General features: G+C 37.1%; 1 protein-coding gene across 1 annotated transcript in view; it reads left to right on the top strand.

Annotated features, from left to right (window-relative positions):
- Positions 1 to 3,024: 3,024 nt before the first annotated feature.
- Positions 3,025 to 16,784, top strand: part of LOC110449896 (sodium-dependent noradrenaline transporter-like) — a 49,174-nt gene continuing 35,414 nt past the window's right edge. The window contains exon 1 of the mRNA XM_021497042.1: positions 3,025 to 3,749. Coding sequence (XP_021352717.1) covers positions 3,312 to 3,749 — 438 coding nt within the window. The 5' untranslated portion in view covers positions 3,025 to 3,311. The remainder of the gene's footprint in view (positions 3,750 to 16,784) is intronic.

Raw genomic sequence — 16,784 nt, forward strand, 5'->3', positions numbered from 1 at the left:
AGTCGTACAGACTATTCTATCTTCTCTTCTCAATAGATCAGGTGACATTCTATTAGAAGGTTTTCACAGACAGTTAAGCATATTTTACGCTCGATTGGTCAGTAATCTGCTGTCGAGACGTATGCAGAAGAGGAAGCGGCGAACAGTGCCCCCCTGCCATGACAGAGATATCAACCCTGGTCACCAAATATATGTTCAACGTTGACCACTGGCGTTCTTAATTTTCAGGTAACTTGTAGGTAAAAAATAAATAAATAACAAATGTAATAATCAAAGGCCCATGTTAAATTGCATTATATTTTTTGTGCCGACGCAACATCATATTCCTTTCCTCAAAGCCAAATAATGATAATAATAATAATAATATACAACATTTATATAGCGCCCCATACAATTTGTAAAATCACTCTAAAGCGCTTTACAACATATGGAGAATAGTAATAGTTATAATTGTGAAAAAAAATGTTCAGTTCAATGTATACGAGATACACAAAAGAAGAGATTATTTAATTTGTTTCGAATGCATAGCTAGATTTATTGAAAATAACCAAAAAAAAAAAAAAAAATGAAAAATCTAGCTTCTTTTCAAAACAATATATATTTTACTACGACTAATGGTCGAAAGCAAATCAGTGTCATTCTGTATTATCCAAAACGAAGCCCTGCCCTAAAAATTCGATTTGGTGATCATGAGCTCTTTAAACATAGTGTTTGGGAAGCGTAATGCAATTTACGTTGCAACATATTCACCCCAGTGTAAACAAACCCAGTGCTATTAAAAGTGCAGTTATTCTATTGTTCAATTACCTTACGTCAGGCGTTGTACTATGTATTGAACAGCTGTTTTTCTCGTCCAGGGAGCGGTCGTGTGGTAGCGTCATTAACTTAAGACAGGACGGGTGTTGTGAAGAACATAACGTCAGTGTCCATTCTCCGATGTGGCTAAACGAGTTGTCTATCTGTTGTTAATGTAGCTGAAATAAAGTTTTTCAGACCTTGCTAACATTTGAGCCTTCTTGTATTCTGACGATCCTTCTTACGTGTGTCAATCTAACCCAGCGTTTATATTCCTGAACAAACAAATATGAAAAACTTAAAATGTTTTATAAAAGTACAAGTGAAGAAGAATTTATAAGTTTATAAGATAACCTCTTAATTATATAAGATATATAGTAAACTTCTTGAACATCCTGAGATGTCTAATTGAAATGTATTTATAAGACCTTTCATACAGTCGATATAAGTATCCTATATTTTGTTCAATAAATACTTAATAAATGTTTTCGGTGTTTTCGATAGAATTAAAAGGAAACATGTCTTAAGTTAACCTAATATTAGTTTGATATCTTCTAACACATTTTACTGCATTAGTTCTGACTAACTGTTAAGCGGTCTTGCCATACTTACCTGACATATAGCACCACGCCATTCATCATTTCTGCAGCGTTCGCGTCACTTCCGGTGATACCCACGCTCCTTCATTCATCTTTTTATATCTAACACACTAGCTGGCCCCGTGTTCTGCCACTCTTTACATAGTTTCGTTTGATGGATCTTCCTGCAACTATTACCTAAAATCATAAAACATTAAAGGAATCACACTCTTAGTTATGTTGAGATTCTTACGTCCCAATGACATGACCTAAGTAATGGGGTTAGATGCCGCAGTGTACTCAGTCTCGTGAATCACGCGACGCGTTATTGTTGGGAGCACACGTACCCGTTAGTCAAACCGGTGTAATTAAATAGTTGTCTATTGTAACACGTGGTTAGGTATTCACAGGTAGGGGTAGTTATGTCTGACATGCCTGGAATCTCTGTACTTTTAACAATAGATAGTCCCGTAGAAGTGTACTATAATGGAGTCAAACAGGAATAATAGACCTTTCCGAGATATCCGCCGATAAGTCCCGCCCACTTAGATACCACAAACTTTCATCCAAGATGGCGGAAAGTAGCATCGTTTCAGACTCTCTGGCTGCGATTTCAGATGATATGGTTGTATTTAAGATGCAGCAATATGGCTTTATTGAACTCTAAATGTTACCCGTCCAATTCCGATTCGGTGAAAATCACCAAGTTATTTCATGTTCTTAGATACACGCACTATTTAATACGATGTATATAATTATAAAGAAGAAACCAGTAATGTATGTTTATTACATATTTTTATTGTTATATATTGTGTTGTATGTACGGAGACATCTTTTTAAGAATTTGGCAAGCAGAGATTTCCTTGGCTACGTCAAGGTCAACCACACGTAAACGCACGTTGTTCGCTTTCACAGAACATGTAAGTGTCAAAAGATATTTGCAAATTAGAAGCATCACTTTGCTCACAAACCCCCCCAGGTTTTTTAGTACCTTGCACCTTATATGATATACACAACAATAAGTGCAGCGCCATTTGTATATCCTGTTTAAATAAGACTAACGTCTGTACTTTTTGAGGACTATATGTTTTAATAATAATATAATAATAATAATAATATACAACATGTATATAGCGCCTTGTATAATTTGTAAAATTACTCTTAAGCGCTACACATATGGGAACCAAAAGGGCGATGTCCTGCTGCTTCGTTACAAATCGCTGATACCAAACTTAAAGGGAATCGGCTTGTAGGCGAGTCCTGCTAGTCAAAGAATAGCATACCCATCCCGTTAACATATCGCTTTGATAATAGAAATAAGTATAATTTGAAGCTTAATGTGGTGGTGTTTTATTTTTTGTACTTTATTGCAATAAAAGCAAGAACGCCTTCAACGCGATGTTAAATACAGGACACTGCTAATAAATCATATTAGAACTTCTAATATATACAACGAATCAAAAATATATAAGCCGAAATAGCAAAGGTGAGATCTCTGGAGAGAGCCCGATAATGTTCCTAGTACGTTGTAACACATGTATCGGAATACAGGGGATGGAGTATTGGCGTCCAGGTGCGAACGTTAAGGAACAACGTGGAGGCAGAGGAGAGCGCGCCTCCGATAGGTCCACCTACACGTGCTTGTGTACGTGTTCGGAGGGTGGGTACCGCTCACTCGACCACCTTCCTTACTAGCGTGCCAGAATAACTCTCATCTCATGGAAGGAATTCTCAAATCCTTAGATTGTATCATTCTACAAACTTAACTGCACAATGTAATCGGGCCTGCACTCAAACGTGTATATGTAGGGGCACGTACCCCAATGGTGCTATTGGTGATAGTGTTGTGTGTTTGTCCTGGTTACACCTGTTAGTGTTACGATGTTGTTGGGTTGGTAGTTTGTCCGGCCATTGTTGTGCTCTCAGCGAACCATATGAATGACGAGGCCAGGTAACACATCCTACACCGAGCTGTCCGTTGTTGCCTCCGGCTGCCTCGACTCAGAATCCTCACAGGAGTTCAATACCACAATCGTAAATCTTGACCCCCATCCTGCCCCAAGGGATGAAGAGATCGTCCCTATTATTTTGGGACATGGGGATACGCCCATCAATAATACCCCTGCGACGTGCCGTCGTTTTGACTTCACGAGCACCAACGGTACCGCATCGGGTGTATTTGCACACACGGATGATGACGTCAAAGAAAACGGCGTTAGCGACTCCGACTCGTCACTGGAAGCGCCACCTGTTGACGGTCAGAGGCGTGGCTCCAAGTGGAGCACGACAATTTTATTTGTGGCTTCCGAGGTCCAGCTTATCTTAAATCTGGCAGAGTTCTGTCCGGACGAGGGATTTGAAAACGCTCCCAGAAGGGTAGGTTTTTTAACGTAATTTTTATATTATTACGAAACTGTTGGAAGTGACGTTGGTATTTTTTAGTGACATACATACATGAGTTGATACAACATATCCTATTTTGTCACCTGAGTTTCATTCCGATCTTATTTTGCGTATGTACTTAAACGTGCACATTGTAGAGCATGAATTTAAATGCAGCAGGAACATTTTATAATTTATAATGACGGGGTTAAATTCATTAATGCTAATTAATACAAACGAAAATCTATGCTGCTGTATTTTACAGACATATTGTTTAAATGAGAGGAGCGCTTCTAACAGACATGTCATCTTTGAAGATGGTTTTATATTTTGAATGATTTATTATTTTTAACACCGATGCGAGAAGTCTGACCCTGTCCGTCACCAGGGGATGATTTTTGTCCTGGAATATTTTATCATAAATCTGTTTGAATTACATATAAGTACATAACATCGGAAGCCCAAGGCAGTGTTTGTTTAATTACCTGAAACAGGTCTCTGCCGATGAGCTATACACCTTCTGTTTAACATAAACAATTTCACAATAAAAAACTTCCTCATTTTCGACCTCATTAACTTTGGAAGATGCTTCTCTTCAAAGTCTCCTGTACGATCGTTTGTGGGGTTCCGGAAGATTGTATGGATTCTTTATTAGATAAGGAAGTTAACTCATTAGATAGCAGGTATGCTTACATTGCTGTCACAGAAACCGATGTTTCAGAATGTGCTGTATTTTTGTTTTAGAAGTAATTTAAAAGCAGTCCCTTAATTTGAGAGATTCATATTTAGCGTTAAGTAAATATGCGTCCTACACATACATCTCCAGGCTCTTACAATTAACAGACCTGTCACTCAATTTATACGCACATCCACGTTACACATAACTTGAAGCAACATTTATATAAATATTTGGACAGATTTCCACATTACCGGCGAAATATGGTTTGTGATGAGAGGTCAGACAATATGCAAATAGAGTTTTCATTCAATTAATCAGCACGTTTGTAGTAGCGGCATTGTTTATATATTCACGTTACTTCAGAAATGGAGCCTCTGATATGACGTCACACTTCGTTGCCCATTCTAGTTACGAAATAAATTTACTCCGGACACTTTTGTTTGGTATGACCGAGGACTAGCTATCTTATTTACACTTAATGTAGCCGATGACGTAACGTCGTATACCATGTTAGGTGTACATAGTATCATAAAACGTGTCTTGGTTAATGGAGTGTGCTAGTGACGTTCAGTCTGACAACATGTAAGGTGTAAATAGTATCACAAGACTTTCCTTTGTTAACACCGAGTGTGAAGCCAGTGGCGTTACGTCGGATCACATGACAGGTGTAAATAGTATCACAAGACATTCCTTTGTTAACACAGAGTGTGAAGCTAGCGGCGTTACGTCGGATAACATATAGGTGTAAGGTGTACATGGCATCACAGCACGTTTCTTAGTTAATAAAGAGTGTGAAGCTAGTGGCGTTAAGTCGGATACCATTTAGGGTGCGCATAGTGTCACAGCACGTTCCTTTGTTAACACAGAGTGTGAAGCTAGTGGCGTTACGTCGGATAACATATAGGTGTGATTAGTATCACAGCACGTTTCTTGGTTAACACAGAGTGTGAAGCTAGTGGCGTTACGTCGGCTAACATGACGTCACGTCATTTACCATTAATGGTCTCTCTAAGGACAAATGTGTTTACCAACTCCAAGAACATGTTTAATAATCTGTTTAATATTTTATTTGGTATCTTAAGAAATATAGACTTAACCCGTATTGTTTTACTTTAGTGGTACTAGTGCCTGGTTACTGTATAAACTATGTTTGGTTACCATAGAAACTAAATCCAGTTATTGCAAAAACTATATTTCTAGTTTTCACAGAAACGATTTATTAAAGGTTTGGCCTGATGACCACAGAATCTACGTATTTTTACCACAGGAACAAGGTCTGTGTGCCCGTCCTTCAATTTTATAATGAAAAATCCTACATTCACTAAATTCAGTTGCGATTATGTATCTGTATTCGGTATCGTAGTATATTTTAATATTGAACTCTAATACATGTCCACCGCCCTTTGATTGGTGTAATAATGTGTGTGTGTGTGCGCGCGCGTGTGTGNGGGGGGTGAGGGGGTAAAACATGCTCTGGAAAAGAATGCACCAAAAACACTAGGCCACCAGACAGAACAGGAAGATAACTGGCGGATAAGTACAGAACTATTTCACTCTTAAAACAGATTGCTATCGTAAGCTATTGCAGTAAATAGTTTATACATTTATATTTAAACGATAACGTATATTTCAAACAGAGTATGATCATAGGCTAGGTATAATGACTTGCCTCCATTCCGAACAGTGATAGCAACATGTTTGAGGGATCGTGAACCCGCGTGTTTGGACCCTATAGCAATGGATTGGAAATGGTGCAGGCGTCCTAACATTCTTGACCTTGGAAATGGATTGGAAATATTTTAAGCGTCCTACTATTACTACCAATGATAAATAACTAGTTAAGGGATTATTAATGTGCGTGTTTTGACCTTGCGAATGGATGGGCAATATTGCAGGCGTCCTACCATTCCTTACAACGTTAAGGCAACAGTTAAGGGACCATTAATGCGCGTGTGTGGAACTGAATAATGGATATAAAATGCTGTGGTAATGGTATTTCTCCTTCTTGATGTGAAAAGCCTGCTCCGACTGGTACTGTACCTTATACTATCAGCCATTGGTGGTCGCCCAACATAACAAAATCTCCTGTTGAATAACAGCGTTGTTAAGGAATATAAAAAAATCATAATGTTTCCACATTTTATTCACACAGAATCTTCGGTTCTGTTGTAATAATAATGGCATTATATGTTATCTCTCATTGTGAAACTCAAATAAACATTATTTGATAAATACGACACTTATGTGTGTATAACAATTTTCTTTTCATTTGTTCTGTTTTGAAGTATTTTGTTTTACTTGGTGGCCCATTTACAGCTATTCATACGTCATTATAGAGGTTAATACTGCCCTTTATTTTGGTCGTCTTCCGCTGAGAAAATATAGTCCGTAACTATTGCCAGTATGTTGTAATAGTCAAATACACAAAGTCCTGTACATAAAAATCAATTTCAACATTTTTTTTATGTTTATGGTTTTGAAATTATAAAAACAAATCGTCATTACTGTAATCTTTGTTTAAAAAAATGGAAAGTCGTCTCCTTGGTAACAATACAGATGATGAACTTCAGAGTGTTCACAATACTCGATTCGAACATTTGTTTGCGATATATAATACACGTTTTATCTACAATATAGTTAAATATCAATTGAAACATAAACAACTTTTTCTTAAATTTATCTTTATTAACATTGAAGATTAAAAATATCCCCTTTATTTAACCAACACATGATTATTTTATTTACCCTCGTTTTCAGTTGTGACGTGTTTATGAATTACATAGACGGCATCGATTATCACGTTCTCTTGTACAAAACAGCACAACAGAGATGAAAATAACATGTTTATTCGGCGCGTTTTAAGAAATTAAGTTCAAAATATCTACATAATATCTTAATGTTTGTATATCACAGAAATAAAGTACTCATCCGAACACTAAAATCTATTTCGAGCCCCAATAATGTTTGCATGCTAAATATAGCTATATACCATGCTGGATTAATTCGTCAGGTCATTGCTTCATAACACGGAAGACCCATTTTAGTGTGTAATATACCAACACATGACTCGGGAACCAGGGATGGGATTAGGGCAGAGGCGTGACAACAAACACGATCCTGTATTTTCACCATTTATTGTTCAATGATGTCCATCATAGACACATTGTGGACGAACACAACAAAAGAACACAATAACACACGTATAGTATTTAAACATTACACTGTGCCTGTTACATTGCAAGTCATTATCGGTATAACTGGAATTCTTATATGTCATGAATTATATTTCATATTTATAATTTTGTCCAGGTTATATTAATTGCTTCCTTTAAAATTAACCAATAATGTTAATGAACTGAAATAGACTTTGTTACCTATTAAATTGGCTAATTGATATTATCTACATTACACGTTATTGAAACCCATTTACGTACGTCATTTTTAATATACATTATTTAAATTAGATATTATTGTAAATGAACTTACTCTATTAATGTTACAAAGAGTTTCAGTATGTTGATCATTACAAGTATAAAAAATGGAGGACTGCAGGTGGACCGGAACAAATAACAATGACTCTATACAATGCTAGCAAGAACAATTAAAAATCTATTACGTAGTATATGATTAGTTTAGTCTTATTTACATTATCATTAAATATAAGTGGTTCTTAAATTTCCAAAAATTCAAACAGCAAATAGTCTGAACATTACTTACCAATTGCAAGTTAATAAAAATATACTGTTTTCAACAATCAGCGGAAATACATGAAAACACATAACTTATTATATAAGGAACCCGGAAACCGGACAAAATTTCCGTGTTAATTTTTATTTTTTTGTTACCTCCGTGTTAGGAGGGTTTGTACGAGAGTGTAAAAAAAGTGAGGTAAGAAAGTAGAAATTACAGTATGAGAGTGTGAAAAAGTGAGACAGAAAAAAATGAACAAGTGTTAATTTGTGATGAAGAAAATAGAGGGTGTTTCAGGTATTGTTGTTTGTAGCTGGGGCAGCCCATCCCCAGACAACCAACGAATGAGGTATGCATGCCTGGGTTATAAAAAGAAAAAATAAGAAAAAAGGTATACTGTAATATAAATAGGGCCAAAGTATCTGGTACTAATTAACAGAATTAATACGATTTGTTATATATCTAACTAAATCATTCAGAGAGTAAACAACATAGACACATTAGTTCCTATCTCTTCCTAATTATTCAACGCCTTCAACTCGTCTGCTACGAACAATTTCTTAATAAAGGTAAAACCTGTGCATGTGCAGTAAAGATTGATCACATGACCTACAGGTAAGGATATGTTAGAGGTCACAGGTTACATTCATAATTTACTAGATAAAACATTCCACGATACCTGGACAGTTTGTCCCAGCCACAGCAACATTATTATATGACTTTTTTCATACAACCATTGCATTGTATATGTACAGTGTATGTAAGGTATTGGTTAACCCTGCAATAGAATACTTGAACTTTGAACTGCGATAGGTGTAGTTGTGGTCAGTTTAAGCCAGTGTAACCACTGGGTTCTGGTGTGTCTTACTTCATATTTTTATATGTATCCCCTTTGTGAACAAGACACGTTATTTTGCAAGACGCCTCTTTAATTCATTGACAATATGGAGGAAAACATATTTTACCATATAGGACTTGCCATGAATTCTCTCTAAATGTTCGAATTCATATTACCATTAATTGGTGTGTTGCTTTTCATAAGAAGGCGAAACCGAGTCTGCCTTGCACGTGCCGGACCCCTCTGGCAGATTTTACCCATCCGTCCATAACAATATAGAGAGGCAAAAACATACTTGTTATTTTTGCAAGATCTACTGATATAAAATATATGCGTGAAGGAAAATCTTTTGTTTACAGTAAGTTCATGCTGATTTCATTTTATTAATGCTTACACTGAACGTAAAACCGTTCATATTGCCACTGCAAGGGCGGATAAAGCTATTATACGACTCGGCGGTTAAAGGGAAACAGGCTGTCTATTGGTTATACAGTCAATTGTGTTTTCAGATTTATATTTCCTGCTACAGGAGTTTGCCATTCTATGACAATAACAGTATGACTATGTTAAACATATATACATTTTGGTAAGATTGGTTGGTATACAGGAGCGTCTGACCAGACTCCGGTTAAATACGTAACGATTCTCCTTCCTTGTTAACCAACTATGTATTGAAATGCTCCAGTGAGCTCGATACAACGAGTAAAACATCAAACCCCGCCGCCCATCCCTCTGGTAAAGTTCACTCGGCGAAGTCAACTCCTTAACCCTGTTCTGTAAATCAGATTCATTAGTAGCGTCTATATACCTTAAAATGTTACCCTACTATGTCAAATCGGGAACACTATAATCCATGAGCCAATTTATTTTCAATCTCATAAAGACAAAGCATAGGAACCTGTGCAGCTTACCCCGCAACGTCAAATTGTGAGCGGTGCGTAGTTTTGCCTTTATAATAATAATAATAATAATAAACTTTATTTATTGAGGATACAAAACCTGTTTAGCAAAGCTAATCTTCCACAGGGTCCTCTGTTAGTAAACTTGGTTAGTTAAAAGACAAAGTAGTATCACATCAAATAAATGTACATAAAACAATTGTTGGTCTACTAAAACAGCAATTCATATCACAGTTATTTCATAATTTAAACGGTCGTTCAATACAATTACAATAAAATTATCACAGAAGCACGAAATATATTCCGTGCTTAACCCATTATGGTTTTCATTAAAAGACAAATTGTCTAATTTACATATATGCTAATGTAGCAAAACATTTCAATGTCATATCGTTAATACAGTACAATGTACATCGCCATCCGTCATGGACTCCCAACATGTTGGTAATTGACCTCAGCAAAGATATTGTGACGTCACAGTTGTGTCGTCATTACAGTAGTAGAACATGTGTTCATACTTTAATATATCTTTAACAAATCATAATGCGCTAGCGCGCATTATGTTGTTTGCTTGCAAAGCTGTGTCATCCAAATAGATCATAAATACCATACAAAAACAGTTCAATGCTTAAATGAATGTTCAAGAGACAACAACGTGATTGACACCGTTTGCCTTTTGGCTTGAAAATGTTTGCGACACTGATGAGGATTTGGTGTCACCCCGTTCGCGTAACGTTCTCTGCTGTATGATCGAGCCGTGTTCCGTTAATCGCTAAACGTTTTTATCCTTTGATTTATTGTATGTTGTTATTACTTGATTGCTGAAAGCACGTTCAACCTTTGATTGTGACACTCATCTCAAATATCGACCCTACTCTTGAACGTAAAATATATTATTCTCCGTATGTCGGTTAAGGCAAACATTTCCTTCACTAAAAGCTTGTTTTCAGCTGTGTCTGCGGATGTCTGACGTCAAAATTGGTATTTATATGGGAATTAACTCGTTTTCGTTTGAAATGCATGTTCACGGATTATCGACATGTTTGCTCAATAAACGAAACCATACCACACATAACATAACACAGTGTATGCTAAATGGCAAATTACCCCAATTCATTAGTTTCCTTACATGTTGGCAGCCTTCTAAAAACGAATTTATCTCCGTCTGTGTGGGATACTATTGTATTATGCCTTGTTCGCACACCTGTGTGATACAGGTAAGATAGACAAGATTTACCTGTCAGATAGGTGTATTAGTACGTCACACTGACCAACACGGCGTCATGATAACTCGGCAGGCCGCCACTACCCATCAACACTTCTGTGCGTAGTTGGGTAATAATGACAGACCGCTAATTGTGTAATTAGCTCGCCCTTGTAGCACTGGGAAGCTCTTGGCAGACGGCCATTCATAGTTATATGCATCGCGATGCAACAGATACTCGTGCTCGGGTTTATACTGTTTTGGTGCATTCTGCGTGTCGCAATGAGCACTTTACTTGAAGACGCAGTACCAGTGATGGTCAAGGATGTGACAGCTACATTCAAGACGCTTCAATGACAGTCAGCGTCAATCAAAATTACAACATGGTCCATGCTCTCTGTAAGAAGCTAGCGTAAAAATAAATTATTTGTTGGTCCATACTGGATATAGAAGATGATACTGAATACTATACTCAATGAACGTCAAAGCCGCTTACAACGTGTATCTCAATGACATGACTCGTCTAAGACTATGACTGTGATGCCAGCGCGGTTTGGTTTGGTTTGGTTTAATTTGTTTAATGTCCTATTAACAGCTAAGGTCATTTAAGGACGTGCATCCATGTATGTAGTGTATGCTTGCTTGCATGTGTGTATGCAAGCCACAGGGTATGTTGGTGTGCTTGCCTCCTTGTGATAGTACGGATCTGATGCCGATTTTGCCAGCGCGGAGAGCTTGCGTTAAATTGACGGGCTACACCTTCGTTCCCGTTAAATTTCACTACACCAGTCATCATTGTTACTGTTGTTGGCCTATGAAACAATTTGATAATGTTTATAATGGGCAACATAATATCATGCTCTATTGTAAACAGACATTAAATATATATCAACATACTAGGAGTAACCACAATGTATGCTTGAAAACCCTAATTTTGTCGGCGTTTTGTTTTCAACGTCTAATTAAGAAATGCAAAAAAAAAATTTTTCTTAATGTTTGCCCATGATCATAATCCAGAACCTCTTGCCAGTCCGTTTACATGTAATACGTTATATGAGTTCATTCATTTCAGCAAAGTTATTACACCAATGAAACTCTTAAAATGGCTAACAAGGTCAGTGCAAATATACAAACTATTTTAATGCACTTTTTGCGTCGTTATATTTCTCCACTCATCGGGAACTTTCCACAGATGTCAACACTGATTACACGTGATACTGCCAACACGTGGGATAGGAATTTGAGCATTGGAAAGTCTGGAGACGGTGTCTGAATACTGACCAAGACGAGCTCGAAAGACATAGTACTCTGGTCTGCTCCAGTCGATTCCTGAATCCGAACATTTCAAACATCTTGTTTGCTCTGTTAAACTTGACATTATCGACAACCACTGTTGATAGATACCTTCGTAGGACAACATCCCTGGCAGCTTTACAAATATAGAGAGAGACGGAGGATGTTCAGGAAGCAGTAACGAATGTGTTTTTGCTACCATGAATAGGAAGGAGATGGTATCAAAGTTCCTCCACTGGTCGGATCTCGTCGTGGTCGCTATTAATCGTGGTCACACTAAGACACACCCGTAATATACTACAAGTAAACGATAAACAACTGTGTGGCTTGCGTATGATTTTATATCATATTTTCATTCCATTCACAGATAACATAGCTCACACCTTCAACTCCAAGATCAAGTTTCATAAAAAGCATTTTCCGTGCCACTGCAAATAAAAGCATCATCGGATTCAGGTCCTGCTATGCATCTTCATAAGTAGGCAACGAGTAGGGACAGACAACCAATATAATGAACAATATAATTGACAGACAATTAATTACTGAACAGACTATTAATATAATGAACAAGAAATATACAGAAAATAAACAACCGGTCTGTAGGACAATAATATATTTGAACAGGACACGAGTCAATATGAACAGATACCTTAAGTTGTGTTAGGTTATTCACCCCAAATACCAGAACAATGAACGCCTATGCGTACGTTGTTTCGTTGTTAGGACCTACTATTGTAATCAAACGGAACCATTATGATGCCAGGTGATGAGAGTTTTGCAAGCCGTCGCTTTATTGAATATAGGTCAAGGGTTCGTTAACAGATGGCCCTCTTGACCATAGGGCAATTGATTGTGTTGGGGCATCTTACGAACTGGCACATGGCGCGCTGGCTACACTCAGGTGTAAATGTTACGTAGCAGAGACAATTACAAGCTATTGGTGTGTTCTGGTATGTGATGGAGGCGATAAGGATAGATTGAATGTTTTGACACGGTGATTGATGTCGATAACACGTTGCCGGCCTTACTTACACAGAGACGATAGAGTTCGGAAGAGATCGCGCTGGTTTAGTCTTCACAGAGCGACAGAGGTAACTCTTGACGGGATTAATGACCATCCCAATCTTTCTATCTACCTCCCATTTAGCCAGACAGGTATGACGTATACTGAGAAACGTCGACCCAACATACGCATTCATTTAGAGGAAATTAGTTTTGAAGTGTCAACACTTGAAAACCCGATGAAAATCCAAAAGCGAATGTTTAGCCGCCTTCTCAATCAAATAGTACACACCCTGACGTAGAAATAGATTTTATCGGATTGGTTAAAAACATTGATTTATACTTTCCACTCTCTAGGATTTGTTTTTTGAAGGGTTTATTGAAGGAACATATTCATATACAGAACTCTTATATATCCTTCAATTTTATTGTTTGCTACAACATGTGATTCTATTACTTAACCTCCGAACCACATGCAGTCTTTATTTGTAATTATCCTTTTTCTACCTTTTATTAATTCCTTAAAATATTTTAGTAACTACAAGTGCCAGTCTGTGGCACACACGCATTTGAAGTATTTTAGAGATGCCGAGATAATGCTCCAAAGTATACCACTAGGCACAGATGATAAACTTTTCGATAATTTGTAGCCCCGACGGCAGAGGAATTAAACGCTTCTATTTCACAATCCGGTGTGAAAAGTTAGTTGTTAGAGGCCAAATTTAAGTTAACTGGTTTGATTATTTTCTATAACGATGTATTTTTGATTAAATGTTGATTCATTAAAGGGAGATATATTTGTATGTAATATTAAAAGGAACATATGTTTACATCACTGATGTATTGTAAAACGGACATTGGTTTGCTGTTACAGCATTGTATAACATGTTAAAAGGGACATAATGTTTGCTAAATTTTGGGCACTGTTGTCTTCTGGAAAAGGAACAGTTGTTATCTATTTGTTTCAGTTCTATTTGTAATACAAAAGAGAAAAAGAGCTCTATTTCGGTTATGGTTTCAGGAAATGTAAAATAAAATACATGGTTATGGTTTCGAAACCGTGTGTAATGTAAAAATGTGGGCTATGCTAGCTACGGTTACAGCTCTGTAACAATTGTAAAATGGACATCCATTTTAGTTTTTACAGCACCGCATGTACTCGTGTTGTAGACAGACCACATGTTATCTTTGTTAAAACAAACAGTAGGCAATCGAATAGTGCTTTCTCAATTTCCGCTCTTATCAAATAGGAAACGTTTCATTTAGTTCAAGAGAACCTTTTAGACCTGCTCAAGAAGTTGCGTCCGTGTGCATGCTCACCGAGTACAAACATGCACGCCAAACTGCCTTAAAACACTTAATGTACAGTGCATGGGAGGAAATCATTTACTTATACAAGCTTCTCTCACTGGCTAATGCAAAATACTGGTCAGTTATTTGTCTGTAGCAGTTGACCTTATCATTTAAGGTATACGGTACCACTTTACCTGAAGGAGGCTGCAACCCATAACAACCAAACCACTTACGAATGGAATATTAACAGGTAGCATGTGCCTTCATATCTCAAACATCGTTAATTCTGCTGTCAACTGTAGTATTGAAAACCATTTAAAGGTTGTTCCCGTGTAAACTTATATGCAGATACCTTACCATCGCCATTAGGTGCTGTCAATAGTGATTTACAAGCTGGGGAATGCACACTTCATCATCTGGGCGAATATCGAGGATCACAGGTTCTCCTGAGTGTTTCTACCCCGTCCCGTGTTATGTACGTGTGAATAACAAACACTGTCACACTTATACGCCTGTATTTGAACTACATGACATTCGCTCTTTGTTATTGATGATGATGATGATGATGATGATGATGATAAAATCATCCCGATACCATTTTGTATTCCCTTTAAGATAATTATTTTTATTCTGTCCGCTTATTGTAGCAGTGGAGTTTACCTTCCATCAGTTTTTGTATTCCCTATTAGATAGTTTTTTTATCTGCCCCTCATTGTGGCTGAACAGTGTGAGTTTACATACCAAGGATTCATAGTTTTTGTAGTCCATATGAAGTCGTTTTTTATCTGCCCCTCATTGTGGCTGAACAGTGTGAGTTTACCTATGAAGGATGTCTAGTTTTGTATTCCCTATTAGATCGTTTTGTATCTGCTCCTCATTGTGGCTGAACAGTGTGAGTTTACATACTAAGTATTTCTAGTTTTTGTATTCCCTATAAGATCGTTTTATATCTGCTCCTCATTGTGGCTGAACAATGTGAGTTCACCTACCAAGGATTTCTAGTTTTTGTATTCCCTATTAGATCGTTTTTTTATCTGCTCCTCATTGTGGCTGAACAATGTGAGTTTACATACCAAGTATTTCTAGTTTCTTTATTCCCTATTAGATCGTTTTTTACCTGCCCCTCATTGTGTCTGAACAGTGTGAGTTTACATACCAAGGATTTCTAGTTTTTGTATTCCCTACAAGATCGTTTTTTTTATCTGCCCCTCATTGTGGTTGAACAGTGTGAGTTAACCTACCAAGGATTTCTAGTTTTTGCATTCCCCATTATATAGTTTGTTTTATCTGCCCCTCATTGTGGCTGAACAGTGTGAGTTAACCTACCAAGGTTTTCTAGTTTTTGTATTACCCATTATATAGGTTTTTTTTATTCCATCGAAATAATAACGTATCCATACCCTTTTTTAGCCAAACGGACCGCTAAGAAATGCATGTTAATACATTTAAGGTTAACCTAGGCCGTCTGGAGCTTATATTCTCTTTTACTTGTTTTGAAGAGGTACACCGTTCTATAACGAAAATTGGGATGCCCTTAACGCTTTATTACATACTAGGCTATCAGCATTACGTGATATAGTTAAAGTATTATAAAAGGTTTGTTGAACTTGAATACTGGGATGTTAAACAATAAATATCATTTTGAATTGCATATTTCCGTCAATATGACGAGACTCTTGCAGAACAGGAACAAAAGGGATATCAACACGAACACACCGGAAGCTAAGTACACGAAGAATCAGACCAGGAATTTCAGGGAGGAAGGGCAGACAACTTCTACTTCATTGACGACACCTGCCGTGTGTATATCTAGATCAATTCCAAGTAATGTCACCTCTTTTATTAATAACCAATGAAGTGCTAACGAAACCACACTTTTGAGCATAGTCGAAAAGTAAGGAACTTTCAATTGAACAAGGACATAGAATATTTCCCACTGACGGGGACTCAAAAACGTGGCCATATCTTTCGTCAGTCTGTATCTCTTTTAACCTTGGTTTGTAAGTTGGTCCGTCAGCAAACATGGAAATCATGATATTCAGAGCAAGTCCCAGAATACCTAATCAATTAAAAAATGTTAAAAAGGTAGGTGGGGAGCGAAAGTCGATGGCAGAAATATGCCACCATTGTT

Source organism: Mizuhopecten yessoensis, unplaced genomic scaffold (genome assembly GCF_002113885.1).
Source record: "Mizuhopecten yessoensis strain PY_sf001 unplaced genomic scaffold, ASM211388v2 scaffold4839, whole genome shotgun sequence".
In the NCBI taxonomy this organism is placed as follows: domain Eukaryota; kingdom Metazoa; phylum Mollusca; class Bivalvia; order Pectinida; family Pectinidae; genus Mizuhopecten; species Mizuhopecten yessoensis.